The sequence below is a fragment of the Cryptomeria japonica genome, chromosome 6, assembly GCF_030272615.1.
Source record: "Cryptomeria japonica chromosome 6, Sugi_1.0, whole genome shotgun sequence".
NCBI lineage: Eukaryota > Viridiplantae > Streptophyta > Pinopsida > Cupressales > Cupressaceae > Cryptomeria > Cryptomeria japonica.
This window is the reverse complement of record NC_081410.1, coordinates 666169901-666187182: the sequence shown is the minus strand read 5'-3', so window position 1 is coordinate 666187182 and position 17282 is coordinate 666169901. Positions and strand designations below refer to the sequence as shown.

Below are 17282 nucleotides of genomic sequence, written 5' to 3'. Positions count from 1 at the left end.
AGTGATGATCTGTGGAGCCTTGTAGGTGGTGTGTGCCAAAGACCTTTTCACATTATATTTGGATAATTAATTTACCTTCTAACACTTACATATAGATATGTTCTTTACCCTTCAAAATTAAAATATACACTATTTGTCATTATTATCTTATAAGAATTAATTTCACATTGAATATTTCTAAATACTATTAAACATAGTACCAACACACAAGTACATATCATTGATAATTTTCAAATTTCTACCATTAAAAAAGTAGAAAACTAAGAATTTGATTTTGTAAGTTTAAAATTTGGAGTCAATCTTGAACCATTTGAGATTGACTATTTAATTTCAAGGTAGAGATAAAATGTATGGAAGTGGGTATAAATGTTGGTGTACTACATGATATGTAAATGGATAATTTATTGGATGCATGTAAATAAGTGTTGTATATGTTGAATGTGTTAGCACACGAAGTAAATTTTTTTAATCTAACATTGATTAAACAATTGATAGCAGTTTTCTTTATAATTATTGACAGTTATTATTTTTGTTTATTTAATATGTATTTGTCATGCAGTTGAATGACCCACACTTTCTATTTTAGAAAAGTCTTATAGGAAGAAGATTCAATGACTTGGAGGTCAAGATACGATTCATGTTATCACTGTGAATATGCACCTTGCCAAACACTTAATTTAGTTATTTTGTGAACATGGGATGATCTCTCAAGTTGTAGGACTTGAAAGTCAAGATCAATCTCAAAACAAAGGATTAGTTTCCTATCTACCAATATTCCTTAAGACTCACACTAATGCTATTTTATTTTTTGTTTTGTCCATGAGAAAATTGGAGAGATTTTGAAATGAAAAATGAAATTGATTTAAAATATTGATTAATTCATGCATAACATTTCAAGCTGATATATAGATTACGAAATGAAATAAAATTGCAAAGAAAACTATTGTTTTGCAAGACTATTTTTTACTTTATTCAACAATAGACAACACAAAAACCAGTATTTTATTTATAAAAAATATTATTATATAACTGATACAAAGTCTATTACAATATTACTCTCTTCAAATCAAAGACACATATCATTAGTAGATCTCCTAAAATAATTTTGGTTTAAAAATCATATCTAACAAATAAGAAGACAAAATCTATGTATCTAGGAGGCATCCCCTCAAATATTTTCAACTACACTTTTAATGCCAAGTCAAACCTTTAGGCACTAGGACAACATCTTCTTGACATCTCTCCTTGAAAATTTTGATCATGGCGTGAGAGAATCTAGATTGGCTAGTTTTTATCAACCTTATCTCCTATTATGCTCCTCCCATATTGCATCATTCATGGGATGCTTCTTCCTTCATTGTTACCGTGCTAGAATATATTCATGTACTATTTGACATTCCTTATGATGCATCTTATTAGTTCCTGCCTGCAGGGACTATAGCTGAGGCCTCTTTCACTAACTAGTGATTAATGCTATGCTCATGAACCAATCAAAAATCATTGTTCTCAAATATTTTTACATTTGGTAATGTTCAGCACCCGTGAACTTGCTTATTAGTTAAGCAAAATATTATTGATAAATTTTATGGCGTTTAACTATTGGTGTTGTTTGCGGTGTGCAGGCCTTCGCACAGTTCTCAACAGGAGAGAACGCACGACTCCAGAAGTAGGTGCGGGGCCGCCAAAATGGAACTTTGACAGAGCGCATAGAAAAACATGGATGACAAAAAGTGCTTGCGGAGTGAAAGTAACATTTGGCAAAATCACAAGACAAATTCCAGAGTATGGATTCGAATCACCTAGCTGTCGATAAGGGTTTTCATTCGGAAATGACGTGTTAGCTCACAGGCCTGATATGATGGTTTCTGCTATGGATTCGTAGTCGCATTGCTAAAATTTTCGTCTCTGCTAAACTTTATTTCAGTTTTGCATATAGAAATGATGATATGATTGTGCTTTCCATTTTTTTAGGCTGCCAGCGGAGCATGGATACATGGCGATTAGGGTTTCAGTTTTGGCATTTTTAAATTCCATAGGCTGCGTTTATTATATTCTTTGGGAGCCTTAAATTTTGCCCTTGTTTGTGAACAATCAGCAGCCCTGTGATCTGCAATTTCTATTGTCATTACCTAGAGAATTGCAGTGATTTGCTAAGCGTTGGAGAATTTTTATGGTTTATGTGGAGGATTAGTTTATTGCCATCTTATCTTGTTTTGGGAATTGCTCATCTTCCTCTCCTGCTAAATTGTTATGGCAATTGGTCCGTGTGTTCTGATATTTTCATCATTGCCATCCATTAGACAGCCAAAACAATGCTTAATCCGAAAGTCTTCACTCCATTATTTTGTTTTACTCACTATAGACTGAAAGTCTGCAAGTCCATCCCCCAAAAGTGTCTTTAGATAGATGCATTAGAATGCATCTATCATTGTATCCTCTGATTCTTTGCTTCATTTTCCAAAATTCACGAAGCCTCTAAAAGAATATGCGAAAAAATAAGGATTAAGAATCTGTGCTTCACCCTATTCCTTTTTAACGATTTTCAGTTGATTTGCTGAATGTGTGCTGGAAACACAACTATATTGCTGTACGCATAAGGTTCCTGTATGTGGAGATTGCATCTGCTTTCCTGAACACAGTGCTTGTGAGGTGATCTCAGTTCATAATCTCAATTTTTTGGGTTTCTTGTCGTGGAAAATAATATATAGAGATATTCAGTACTCGTTCTCTGTTACCATTTAAACCCAAATTTGAGATTTGATAAATATAACTTAAATTACATGTAGTCACCATTGAGTATCCTCTGTTCGTTTCTGTAATACAATGCATAATTTAGGGGTGTGGGCTTGTTTCTGGCTTTCTCCCGGAGACATTCTTAAGATGTTATGTATTATTGTATATGGGTGGATAATAGGTGAGGACATATGCAGAGTGGATGGTTGATTCCAGTTGCAGTTTCCTACCAAAATGTAGCTTTTGCTTGTAGATACTGACTCATTCAAGTCGCTCTGTCACTCAGCTCGGCTGCTTACGTATGTTTTTCCTTGAACTTCACTAACGTTGATTTTACACGAATGAGATTATTTATTAGCATAGGACAAGGCTAATCATGGAAGGATTGTGCTCAGATGTTTTGCATAATTCGTGCTTGCTTCTACTTTTGAAAGGATCCTCATCTCCAACTGGTTACACATGTCCTTCATGCAAATCACAAGTAAGCTTCTATGTCTGCTTGTGTCTTCTGCTGCTAATATACTAGCACCCAGTTTAGTTTGTTTCAGAGCAAATGATACAGAGCTCTGTTTTGGTTTGAATTCTTGCGAAGAAAAATGTGTTCTATTTTAGCTCAATGCATGAACCATTTTAGTTTCAATGAAGTATATGTTGTTGTCTTCAGTCTTAGATCAATAAGCTAGAAATTTAGGAAGACATGTTTGTCATTTTCACACTAAAGCATACAATATAGGAATGAATTTGCTAAGCATAGAATGAGATAACAGTTTAAATCTGCAGATTTCAACGAGTTTGCCGAAGGTATTCATTTGGGTGTTTTGATTTTTGCAGTAAGGCAGTATGGGGAAGGAGTACAATGGATCTCCCAAGCTTCACTTGCTGGCTGATTCCAAGAATCGAAGAATACCTTGGTACTTAGGAGTCTTTGGGCTCTGTGTTCTGTTTTACTTCTTGGGTTCCTGGAAGAACGCCAGGATTCCGTCAACAGACATGGCCAAGACTAACTTGGGTGTCTGCAATTCTGCTGCCCCGAAAGGCTCATCATCACCATCACCATCATCTTCGTCTGTTAAACTAGATTTCGATGCTCACCATACAGTGGGGAGTAATGAGAGTCTTACAGAAGGCAAAATGACATTTAAGCCTTGCAGCATGAAGTATAGTGAGTACACGCCTTGCCAAGATCCAGTGAGATCTCGTAAGTATAGTAGAGAGAAGCTGATGTACAGAGAACGCCATTGCCCAGCAAAGAATGATGTCCTTAAATGCCTCATTCCTGCTCCTCCAGGGTATAAAAACCCCTTTTCATGTCCCAGAAGTAGAGATTATGCTTGGTTTGCCAATGTGCCATACAGAGAACTTACGATAGAGAAGGCCGTGCAGAACTGGATCCAGGTTGAGGGTGACAAGTTCCGGTTTCCAGGTGGTGGAACCATGTTTCCTCGCGGTGCAGATGCTTACATTGATGACATCAATAATTTGATTCCTTTGACAGATGGATCTATCAGGACTGCCATTGACACTGGTTGTGGAGTGAGTGTTCTATCTTGTCTCGTCTATTTATTTTTCTATTCATTGTTTATCATTATATGGATTGTCATTTCTGTGCCGCCAATAGCTCGGAAGGCTTTATAATGTATACTTCGAACATAACTGGTTGGGAAGTTTTGATTATCTGATTCTTGGACGGTATGGGTGTAGCTTAAAGAATGTAAAATGGTATATAGCAATGAAAGGACTAATTGATTCTTGGAACTGATTTGATTTTTTCTACTGGTCTAATGATCTGTAAGAGACCAATGACTAGTATTTCCTGATTTACATGCTTGTTGAAATCCAAATAGCAGTAGCCTTTTATCTTTTGAGGGGTTGTTTGTAAGTACCATCGTAGGTCCCTATATTGCAAGATTTTGAAATATGGCAATATCTCTGGGGATAGAAAACAGATCTTTCAATCGATTATTACCATCTCAGAGGGCATGCAGATTTTCTGATTTCCGCGACACTGCATCTTTTAGGGAGGTACTCGAGACACTTGTGCCCTAATTTTATGGTTATTACTAACTTAACATTTTGGTGCCGAAATCTGTAGATTGTTAGCTCTTTCGGCTAATCTCAGAGAGGATTAAATAGTTCTGGTACAAGATGTTCTTGCCTTAAGAACCTTTTGTGAGATCCTTTTTAATTCATGAGAAGGTCTATATCTAGATAGACTTGATAGGAAAAATAAGTTGTCTTTACTTCCCCTCCGACAGAGATTTGTTGCGTAAGCAATTATATATGTGACTGTAGCTGTTCTTGTTTAACTTTTGTTTGAAACAAATTAAAATTTCTCATGGATCGGATTGTGTATCTTCCTAGACACATATCCTTTACATTCTGTCCTATGAAGGGTTGTGCATATATCTTAATTTGCGTAAACAAGTGAAATTGAAACTGCCTGTTCATTGTGAAATAAATGCAGCTGTAGCTGCACAGTGTAGGATAGATCTGCTAGAAGAAAAAAGAAAAACAGAGTTTGGAGAAAAAAAAATACAGAGCATAAAAACAGTGTTATTGATATTAACTGTTGCAATACTGTTTGAATTACAATATACAATCAGATGCAAAAGATCACCGTAGAAACTGAGAAGACTGAAATCAGCAGCCTTAATTCAGGCAGAAAACAGTGGATCTGAACAAAACAGAGCTCAGTGATCCATAGTCTGCGGTAAAGAACTGAATGTGTTGAAGTTGCTGTGATCCACAGTCAGCGGTAGTCGGACAATGAACTTACAGTTGGAATTAACCACCAACATTCATTTGATTACAAATATCAGGTAACAGAATTGGAAGCTTATCCATTTTCTCAAACGTTTGGAGGTTGCTAGTTGGGGCGCCTATCTGCTAAAAAGAAACATTTTAACCATGTCCTTTGCGCCAAGGGATACACATGAATCACAAGTGCAGTTTGCTCTGGAACGTGGGGTCCCAGCTATGATTGGGATCATGGCTACTGAAAGGATGCCATATCCAGCAAGATCCTTTGATATGGCTCACTGTTCTCGTTGTCTGATTCCATGGAAAGGATATGGTAATTTCTTAAAGCAAATACTGTTGAAGTAGAAATACTTTACTGTGGAATAAAGCTTATTTGTCTAGCTTTGTGCACATGAATTCCTGAGAAGTATGCAGGATCTTTGATTCCATCATGATTATTTTTGCTCCATGATTTGGTTTTCGGTATTCTAGAAATTATTAATTTCTATAAGGCTGTGTAAATTTGGTTTCCATGTTTTATATTTGAAAGAAGTGCAGTTACATATTGTCTCTGATGGGCCTATGGTTTTTCCACCAGATGGTATCTATTTATTGGAAGTGGACAGGGTATTGAGACCTGGTGGCTATTGGATTTTATCTGGTCCTCCTATTAATTGGCAAAAACATCACAGGGGTTGGGAAAGAACTCCAGAGGACTTGAAAGCAGAGTAAGATGCAATTGAAGATGTTGCCGAACGTCTGTGTTGGAAAAAGGTTGTTCAAAAGGGTGACCTTGCCATATGGCAAAAGCCCACAAACCATATTGAATGTGTAAAAAGCAGAAGTGTTTACAAGGCTCCTCATATTTGTAAAGATGACAACCCTGATATTGCTTGGTATGTGGTTTTGTCCATTTTGATTTTAGCAATCATTTGCTTTTGATTCTCCAAAAAATTGCAAAAAGTTTTCAGATATGACACATTATAAAGAATTTGGGATAGAAAATCTCTTAATGATACAATGTCAATTTACAAGATCTTTTTTGTTTAGGAAAAGTTGGGAGTGAAATGTCAATTTACAAGATCTTTTTTGTTGCATAGTGTTGATTGATGTGTTTTCAGTGTTAAGTGCACTAGTTAACAATTTGAATTTTGTGTGTTGAATGAAAGGTATAAGCGTGAACTTGCTTATTAGTTAAGCAAAATATTATTGATAAATTTTATGGCGTTTAACTATTGGTGTTGTTTGCGGTGTGCAGGGCTCTGCACAGTTCTCAACAGGAGAGAACGCAAAAGTGTCTTTAATTAGAATGCATCTATCATTGTATCCTCTGATTCTTTGCTTCATTTTCCAAAATTCACGAAACCTCTAAAAGAATATGCGAAAAAATAAGGATTAAGAATCTGTGCTTCACCCTATTCCTTTTTAACAATTTTCAGTTGATTTTCTGAAATGCGTGCAGGAAACACAACTATATTGCTGTACCCATAAGGTTCCTGTATGTGGAGATTGCATCTGCTTTCCTGAACACAGTGCTCGTGAGGTGATCTCAGTTCATAATCTCAATTTTTTGGGTTTCTTGTCGTGGAAAATAATATATAGAGATATTCAGTACTCGTTCTCTGTTGCCATTTAAACCCAAATTTGAGATTTGATAAATATAACCTAAACTACATGCAGTCACCATTGAGTATCCTCTGTTCGTTTCTGTAATACAATGCATAATTTAGGGGTGTGGGCTTGTTTCTGGCTTTCTCCCGGAGACATTCTTAAGATGTTATGTATTATTGTATATGGGTGGATAATAGGTGAGGACATATGCAGAGTGGATGGTTGATTCCAGTTGCAGTTTCCTACCAAAATGTAGCTTTTGCTTGCAGATACTGACTCATTCAAGTCACTCTGTCACTCAGCTCGGCTGCTTACGTATGTTTTTCCTTGAACTTCACTAATGTTGATTTTACACGAATGAGATAATTTATTAGCATAGGACAAGGCTAATCATGGAAGGATTGTGCTCAGATGTTTTGCATAATTCGTGCTTGCTTCTACTTTTGAAAGGATCCTCATCTCCAACTGGTTACACATGTCCTTCATGCAAATCACAAGCTTGCTTCTATGTCTGCTTGTGTCTTCTGCTGCTAATATACTAGCACCTAGTTTAGTTTGTTTCAGAGCAAATGATACAGATCTCTGTTTTGGTTTGAATTCTTGCGAAGAAAAATGTGTTCTATTTTAGCTCAATGCATGAACCATTTTAGTTTCAATAAAGTGTATGTTGTTGTCTTCAGTCTTAGATCAATAAGCTAGAAAGTTAGGAAGACATGTTTGTCATTTTCACACTAAAGCATTCTTTTTGGAAACTGTAATTAATAGTAAAGCCAAGTAAGTCAAGATTAATTTATAAAATATTATATTCTTGCATATTGCATGAAGATTTTGGATCTAAATTGCTATTTTTGGATCTAAATTGGTAATAGCACTTTGGGTTTAGTTCAACTACTATTTTAATCCAGGCTCCCATTCAACAATAGAGTTCTTGCAAACTGTTATATCTAGCACAGAGTATGGTCATTTTTCTGATAGTATGAAATTTTCTTTGTAGATATGGCCCACAAAGAAGCAGTTTGTTAGTTCTGGTTCTTCCCTTGCCAATCAGTTGGAGGAATTATTTGCGAAGGTATCGACTGCACACATCAGTCTCACAGATCTATTATCTCTGATCTGCAGATGCTTGATTTTATGTTTCTCAATTACATAATGTTGCTGAACCAAATCATTCAGATCCACATATTTGAAATATATAAATTTAGATCTTTTCGAGATCATATTATCATCACACAGAGAAACTAGTGAAAATAAATGCATTGCAGTGGCATCTGAGATAATTGCATGCATTTTACTAATCAAACACGATTCTTTTCTTGCAGAGCCATATTTTTATGTTGGACAAGAATTCTCTATTGCCATTAGCTTCTAAACTATTATCAAATTTCTCTGAGCAAGGATTCTCACAGCCACGTTCTGAGATTCGATCAACAGTTTTTAGTTTGTCATCACCTCTTGCTGAAATGTACACAGATCCGAAGAGTCAAAAGGCACAGCAGAGCTATATTCCTAAAGATCAAAATGTATTAGAAAGTGGGGAAACACTTAAATCACCAAGAAAGACGATAAATATTGAAACTCCAAAGTCTTGTTCACCTGAGATTGATAAGCTTTTTGTACATTCCCATGTCATGGACGTAGAATAACTGATTTCTATTTTAACTAATCTTCATATTGTTAATTTTGCAGGGTCCTGAATGCAAAAGCTGAGAACAGCCAGCAAATCCGGGAAAGGATCAATAGCAAGCAAGCCCACTGACACAAAAATGAAATCACACAATTTATTATCATTGTACTAGTTTTGCACAACATCGTTAATAGGCAGCCGACATTTGGCAAACATATGTAAATATATATCTCTTTCTTTCACTCTGTATTGTTGTGCTGATGTTAAATCGGTTGACAATGTGATATGTCTCTTCTCTCCCCATGACTTTGATAATTGAATTTATAATTATCTGAAATCTGTTGTTGATTAAATCAAAACAATAATAATAAAATAGATTTCATCTTGCTATTGCTTTGCCACAAAAAACAATCACATTTCCTACTGCCTGTGCTTGGCAGGAACTATGCTGCTTGCAGCTCTTGTTTCTATGGATCTTGTTCCATTTGAAAAACCCTTTGGAGATTTCATTTTCTCTTGTTATAATGTATCTTTGGTGCATTAACTTATAATAAGTTTGATACAATAGTTTGTTAGTTGCATACGACAGTTCCGAGCTAGTTAATTAGTTTTAAAACTGTTTATATTACCTATATAAAGGATTTCATTGTAAACCAATTCGTATCCATTGAAATGAAATGAGCATTCAGCTCCTTCATTTGGTATCAGAGCATTACAGTATATGTGTGCCTGTGTGTTGCCTTAGAAAGTTTAGTAAGATCGCCATGGAATATGAGAAAGGTGGATGTTGTACGGTACAATTGGAGCATTAGAAAATGTGTTTTATGCTTACTCTTGTGAACAAGCAATGAGGAGTGTGCCTCGCATGTGAATACAACATGGAAGTGAGAGTTTAAACACCGAAGGCAGTCTTTACAAAAACTTTTGTGACAGTTATTAGATCAAGTTGCTACTGTCATTACCATCAGTGATAGTGGCCAGGGCAAAGGTTTGATAGAGGAGGAAGCTTAGCAAATCTATTAAATAAAGTGTTAGTTTCTGTGAATGGTTGAGGTGTACACGAGAGCCGACTTATTATTTTATAAAAAGTAATTGTGAAGAAACTTTGGCTTTGAGCGTAGCATGAAAAGGTAATATTTTTATATAATACAATTCATCTATTAAAGAAGAGGATATTTTGGTTTTCAGACGTAAATGATTGTGTAAGTTTTTTCTTTTAAGGAGTCATAAGGATTTCATTGTAAGTGCATGTTTTTATTTTTGGAGGTATAAGTTTGAATAGTGTATGGGTTCATCATTGGTTGAATTCAACATTGCTATTATTTAATCATGAGCACACATATGTCAAACACTATGTGTGCTTTTGGAGCCATCCATTCTACATTTAGAGAACCTTTGAAATTTTGAATGGATCTTCATATAATTATGATTGGATATTCAAGGCTATCTTTGCAACACCTGATAAGGCCTTCAAACAATCACTTCATGATGCCTACACTAATGGAAAATTTGTTCTTTAGAGAGTAAAGAACAATTTCAAATTACACACCTGGAGGGAAAATTTCAGAGGAAAGGTTTCTCATGTGTAGACATTTGGTTGGTGATTTGTACAACAGATGACAGATTATCTCCACAACACACGAGGAGGCATTACACACACTTAAAGGAGATGTGGAATTTCAAAGGAAAGGTGTATCATTAGTAACACTAGTGGAGGCATTAGACACACTTGGAAGGGATGTGTAATTTTAGAGTAAATGTATCTAATTGTGCATGGAGGTTGGGAAAACTTATATATTCTCTCATCTTGTGTAGATAATTGCAGGTTCTACAATCGGGAGATCCACTAATGAAATCAATTTGGTGTTTCCTAGGTGAGCAAGGAGGATTGGTTAAAGTGCTTCATCAAAGTCTCTGGAAGGGTTGTGTTCAACACTTGCAATGTTCCACTCTTGTTCAAACTAATATAATAAGGGGGGAATATTGGTGTATTACATTATAATAAGTTGCATACAAAAGTTATGAAGTTAGTCGATTGGTTTTAAAACTATTTGTATTGCATATATAAATTCTTGTATTATAAATCAATTCATATCCATCAATGAATTAAGCATTCTACTCCTTCAGTATCAATACAAATGATGGTATTCTTCTTTTGTCTTAGACCAGCCTAATGTATGTCCCTTCAATAGTCTTTATGATTTCTCTATGCTTGATCTTGTGTGGTTTATATACATGCTAAATTATATTCGTCAAATCTTTATGCTTGTTCAATGTTATCTCCTAGGACATTAAGTCTATACTCTTGACTTTACTGATGACTTTCCTTACTATGTTATCCATTGTAACTATCTACATACTCAGTTATGCTCACTTATCACAAATTCCTACTCGTGACATTATTTTATTATCTTTGGAATTTTCATTGTCTATGGATTTGCATGATTTCAAGAGAATTAAAGCCTTCATATATATTTTGGTACAAGCAATAGTTGATATGATTTTCATAGCATTTGTATATCTTTATATATCTTTCATGAATCCTACTCTTTGTAAAGCCCTATTTCTTGTTGTTTTGCAATAGTCCCTATGAATGTGCATCAAAATCCTATATAATATATTTGATAGTAATTTTTGTTGTCTCAAAGGTCTCTCTAGGATTTGTCACAGGACCTAAGACCTTTCATTTGACATGCTATCTATTATTCCAATTGTAATGCTACTTTAATCCCAAATTTATTTAAGTATTAGCAATGGATTTAGAAGATTATATATTATAGTTGAGATGATTTATAAGATGCAATGTTACTTAAATACATTTCAATAACTAATGTCGAATAACCAAAGTAATATATAGCATATATTAATTTGATAATAATTCTAAAGTAAATAATTAACATGGTAAACCAAACTACAAAACCCCATAATTCAACCATATTATCATCAAATTAATACTATAATATTTTATATATTTTTTTATCATCAATGGTTTCAAATAATTATCTAAATCTTGAGCACTTAAAATGGCCATTCTCAACCAAAGAATATTTTAGTGGTATTGGCTCTCATAGCTATGGAACACTTTGGAGAACCTTTATAAAAATATGTGTGCTTACTATAGTGTCATAAATTACACCCTTTGCATTTATGAGACTTACACATTAAACCTAGTGCATTTATGACACTTACACATTGAGTCTAGTGCATTTATGACAAAATTCATTATCACAATTTTATAATTCTTACATGGATTGTAAAGATAAAGTTTTAGTAGCCTATGGTTCAAATTTAGGATCAACATGATTAGAAAGTAGTGCAACGTGCAAATGTTTCAAAAATATTTCAGATTCAAAAAGGTTATTCCATATCATAACCTTATTGGCATGCTTCCCTTCACATAAACGTGTCTAAAACAACTATTCTTGCTTGTTTCAAGCAACAAAACTCACTTCTCTCTCTCATTTTCACTCTCTGATCATTTGATCTCTCACTGTCTTTCTCACATAGTGAAGCTCTGCTCAAATTTTTCTACATTCTTGTAGCAGCCAAGAGTTCTCCGTTTTGCAATTAGACTCACTATTTCAAGAGATAAGCCATAGTACATCTGATCTACTGCAATGGTCAACAATGCCGCCATGTTTCTGAAGTTGTAGGGTTTCAACGCATTTTCCACATTTTGGCATAAAATAGAATAGGCAGTTCTTAGAGTGGAAGGATATCGTGCGTGGAGCTCCAAACATGAGGGAAAAGGCAGCTACGAGATTGTATGGCTAGGGGTATGAGCTGGTCTATCTCACTATGAGAGGCAGGGGCTTTCAATCTGTGCAACACTATAGCCAAGATGTGGCAATGGATAATGTGGGTAATGAGTTTTCTAATGGTAATTCATTTAGATATAATTAATTCGGCTGTGGTTCTGGTTTTTCCTGTGGGAGTGAGCAGCCCCAAACTCTGGACTTGCGGCAAATGGGTGGATCTAAGGTTTCTTTGAATCATGGAATCTCAGAGGCATCTCAGGCCAAGAATTTTGTTTCTAGGTTGATCCCATTTTTTGAAAGGGTTGCGAGGGATTTCACCACACGTTGGTCTACTAGTTCAAATGGATTTGGGGTTGGAGATGCTTCTATCTGTGATAGCATTTAGTGCTTGAAATAGGGTAAGATGACTAAGGGTGGAGCTAGGTCTCCCCTAAAATAGGGTGAATCAAGTAAACCCCAAATTGAAAAGTGGGATGCTTGTACGCCTTCCATGTGTGGAGATCCAAAGGGAATGGACACAGTTGTTTGAGAGAAAAATGGTATAAAATTTGTGAGGAATGAACAAAATGGTGGTAATGGGAAGGGATCTTATGGGTCTGATGGGGCAATGGGATTTGGTCTTCTTGGAGTAGAAAGAGGGGAGATGAGTATTCTACATTCTGAGAACAGTCCAATTGTTTGTTTGGATGGAGAAATAGGGCATGAAGTAGCATAAGCTAAAACATTTCTCTCAGAATGATAGGGAGGTTTAAGGGTACGTAGCCAAGCCTAGAAGAGTTAGACAAATAGATTCAAGAGTTGTGGAGCCCCAATTTGAATGCGAATGTCCAAATATTCCCCGGGGCTCACAGATTATTTGTGGTGGTCTTTGATAGTGTACATGATAGAATGAAGGTATTGTGTGAGTACCAATGGAGTTGGGAAGACAAATATCTATTGCTGCTAAAACCATGGCATCCAACTTTCAACCCAGCTTCTAAATCCTTTGATAAGATACCAATATGTGTAATACTCCCCAACTGACCACTGCATTTTTGGATTGAATCTTATTTTGAAGCTATTGGAAACACTTTAGTTAAATTTTTGAGAGTAGATGAGGATTCCCACTATTTCCTTCATACAACCTATGCTTGTATTCTTGTGAAGATGGACTCAAAGAAGGCTCCCCCCACAATTTTTTGTTTAAAATTTGTGAATGGAAGCTGGATGCAACCTATGGATTTTGAAGGTATTTTGTTTAGATGTAGATGGTACTCCCAAACAAGTCATATGGCTACCCAATGCATCAATCATAATAATTGTAGACCCCTAAAATTAATATTTAATTGATTTAAGCATGTCAACATTTTTAATTGACTTAATTATGTTATCCTTATTCTTTTCAGTGTTAATTAAATCTAATTTAATTAATTCTATCACTATTGTCCAATAATTAATTTATCAAATAAATTAATTATTCCCCTATTCCTCTAAATTCCCCTCAAATAATTATTTCCTCTAAGCCCACTCATTTAATTAACCTAGTCATGTGATTCCTACAATTCACTTTTCCTAATCCCACTCAACCTAATTAATCCTTCTAGAATCTCTCATAATCATACTTATCATTATTCCTCAATTTTTAATTCCCACTCATGTTACATCAACATTGAGTCTCTCAAAGAAATTCAAATTTCTTTGAATCCCTCAATGGATCCTTATTTTGGAATTTTCAATTCGTCATGTTTGAAATTCGAATTTCTCCCCCCTTTTCCCAAGGAATTTTATATTCCTGTTTATTTTCCCAAGGCACCCTTGATCCATGCCTTCTATCTCAAATCAATCTCAACCGTCCACAAGGAAATCAATCTTGACCCTCCATTGGCCTCCTGCAATATATAAATTGGAGCCTCTTCTCCTCACAAATCATGAACATCTTCTATGGCATTCTTATGTTGCTCTTTTCTCTTCTCATCCTCTTCCAATCATCCCTCTATCATGTCCTCATAATCCTCCATTATCAAATCCATCTATCCATTTTCATTTAATCCTTGAAATCAAATCCTATCCTAATCCACTTACCTTGTTGAGCATTTGGAGAGCATTCCACATCCACCAAGAAGGAGCGCATCCAATCAAGTTGAAGAGATACACTATTCAACTTCATCGAAGGCTCAATCCGAGAGAGATGTAAAATAGTAAGGTATAAATGATCTTTTGATGTTTTAGTGTTTTCTTTCTTATTTCATTGTGTTTTTTATTATTTAACCTTTTATTCCATTTCCCCCTCTTCAATAATAATAATAAATAGGCTACATGGTGGAAGGAGGAAGATGTGAAACTCTATTTGGTTGAAAAAGAAAGGTCCAAATCTTTAGAGATCGATTCGGTGAGGTATCTATTGAAAACTAGAAGGAAAAGGACTAAGAAAAAAATCACTAAAATGGAGGAAAATGGAGGAAAATGGGGCTAGTATTACTAATTTTTCAATGGGACTAGAAGAATCTAATAATGAATCTTCCTAATCCTCATATTTGAAGGATTATCACATTGCAAACACAAGGGCCTCAAGGAAAGTTGACCCAACAAACATAAGAAATGTAGATAGAGAAATCTCGTATATTCCTGAGATGGAGCATGACTTGTATGAAGCCACAATGAAGGGACAAAAGGAAGTTACAAAGTTGGAAGAAGGTAAGGAAATTGTGAAAGGGAAGAAAAATAAGAGGTCAAAGAGAGATGGATCTCTGAATATGCTCCTTAGTTCTCATTCCATAGATGGAACAAATATAAATAGAAATAGTATTAGTAGAGAGTAGGGGTTCTAATAGAAATGTTAAAGTGCCTACATTTAAAATTAGGTTATTTTAGGGTTGGGCATTATGGATGCTAGACTCGTTAATTAGTTGGATGTCTGGTAATATGGTTTCCTTGACATTATGTAATGATTTTATCTTTATTGATTAATTAAAATGGGTTCTAGCACTTCTAACGATTTAATTATATAAATAAAAGAGAGATAATCAATAGTTGTGTAATAGTCTCTTATCTCTTATTTCATCTAACAATCTTGTTTATTAATATTTTGCATATTTATCCATTTATTTGGTCATTTAACATTTATTAATAGGATTTTTACTCCACAATAGGGATTGTTTCCACTATGCAAGCATTTTTAATCTAACCTATCTATCTAACTATTTGTGGAGGTGGAAACATTAAAATGAGGGTTTGACAAAGGCAAAGCCCTATACAATCTAAAATAATTTCTCCATCCCAATGCATATAGGTGGCAAATACGTCCAAGGAACATGTGAGGACATTTTTGGTACCTCCTCTATGCTTATCTGACCTCTATTTGTACAAATCATAACACGATGCACAAAATTTTTAACACCATGCTAGCATATGAGGTTGAGACTTTCCCAGTTCGATGATAATAACTTCAAGTCATAAGTTTATTTCTTTTGCAATCAAAATAGTTTTACCTTACTATACATTCTAGTTATTTAGCATTTTCATTTTACTAGCATATTTTAGCTTAGTTTGAATTCCCTTTTTCATAATTCTTCTTCCTAGCTCACCGGAGCCCCATTTTTGTAGGGTAGTTGAGGTATATTTTCTCCTTGAGACTTGGATGTCTCGAGGGTAGAAAATCCCCAACTCTAGATTTGGGTGAGTTTGACGTGAATGCCTTATGTCACATCTTTACCTTAAATTCACTTGCAAAATATTAATATCATGTATCCATTTGCAATTTTCTCTATGATGGAGGGAAAATAATCTTACAAATAATATAATCAAGGATATTTAAGTTTATATGTGAAAATTTCTTGTGTTTTTGTTTACTATTTCTATGCAAGTAATAGGTTAAATGATTTAAATGAAATATGGAGGATTTTGTATACTTTAGGGATTGATAAGAATACTTGTATTAGATTCCTTTAGTAGGAAACATTATTGTACGAAGTTCATGCAACCAATCCATTGAATTGAATTTATTTATTTTTTATTAAGATAAAATAGGTTTTACCGGGACTCGAAACCCAAATCCAATTATTGAAAAAGAAAAACAACAATGAAAAAGGCTAGAACAAATAGCCAAACAATAAAATAAACAAGGGCAACACACCACAGAGCCCAACTAAAAAATAACACTAAAGCCCCGGGAAAACCAACAAAATACTAAACAAGAGCTCCCATGATATTATAATTTTTCTCAATAATATTCTCATTGATATCTTCCAACTCCTCCATGATTCTCCTCATGGTATTTTTCTCTTGATTCCTGCTCTTGGTCATAATACAAGGCCCTGTAGACACCTCATAATCACCTCCACAACATTTGCCCAAAGGCTCATCACGTCATTTTTATTGTAGTCCCCATCTATCGTTTTCCTAACTCTATCTTTTTCACTCTTCTTATCAAAGAAAATAGAAAGGGCTTCCTCCATCGCCTTTCGTTCTTTGTAAAACTTCTTCCCCTCCATTTGAAAAACAGTGATTTGCACAATAAAATCTTCATCAATTCTGAACTCTGCACCATAGACACTGAGAACACCATTATTAAATCCATTAACAAACCCTTTCGTCGCCCCAGGGTCATGACCATGCATTTTTTTAAGGTATGGGAAAATTCCACCATCTATAAATATAGTCCACATATCTTTATTTTGCTCCCACTTATGATATGAGGACAACTCAACTCTATTTTTATCTCCCTCCATTTTCGAACTGCCCTTGCCAATTCTAAGATTCACCATCTCATAACGAGACCAAAACCAAAAGACACAAAACTAGGAGGCCAAGAACAATCTAGAAGCCCTAGTGTTATGTTG

General features: G+C 34.9%; 1 protein-coding gene across 6 annotated transcripts; it reads left to right on the top strand.

Moving 5' to 3' along the window:
* Positions 1–1452: 1452 nt before the first annotated feature.
* Positions 1453–8949, top strand: LOC131855848 (probable methyltransferase PMT17). 6 transcript variants are annotated; one of them, XM_059207559.1, is made up of 8 exons: positions 1456–2649; positions 2915–3032; positions 3129–3214; positions 3565–4266; positions 6935–7015; positions 7281–7398; positions 8403–8603; positions 8770–8949. In XM_059207559.1, the coding sequence occupies exons 4-7, from the start codon at positions 3574–3576 to the stop codon at positions 8450–8452; spliced, it is 942 nt and encodes a 313-aa protein (XP_059063542.1). In that variant the 5' UTR covers positions 1456–2649; positions 2915–3032; positions 3129–3214; positions 3565–3573; the 3' UTR covers positions 8453–8603; positions 8770–8949. The 6 variants fall into 6 exon arrangements, with proteins under 6 accessions (XP_059063540.1, XP_059063542.1, XP_059063541.1 ...); XM_059207560.1 differs by adding an exon at positions 8078–8152 and having other exon boundaries at positions 1458–2649; positions 8403–8949; XM_059207556.1 differs by lacking the exons at positions 7281–7398; positions 8403–8603; positions 8770–8949 and adding exons at positions 5596–5806; positions 6071–6368; positions 7495–8058 and having other exon boundaries at positions 1465–2649; positions 6731–7015.
* The last annotated feature ends 8333 nt before the right edge of the window (positions 8950–17282 follow it).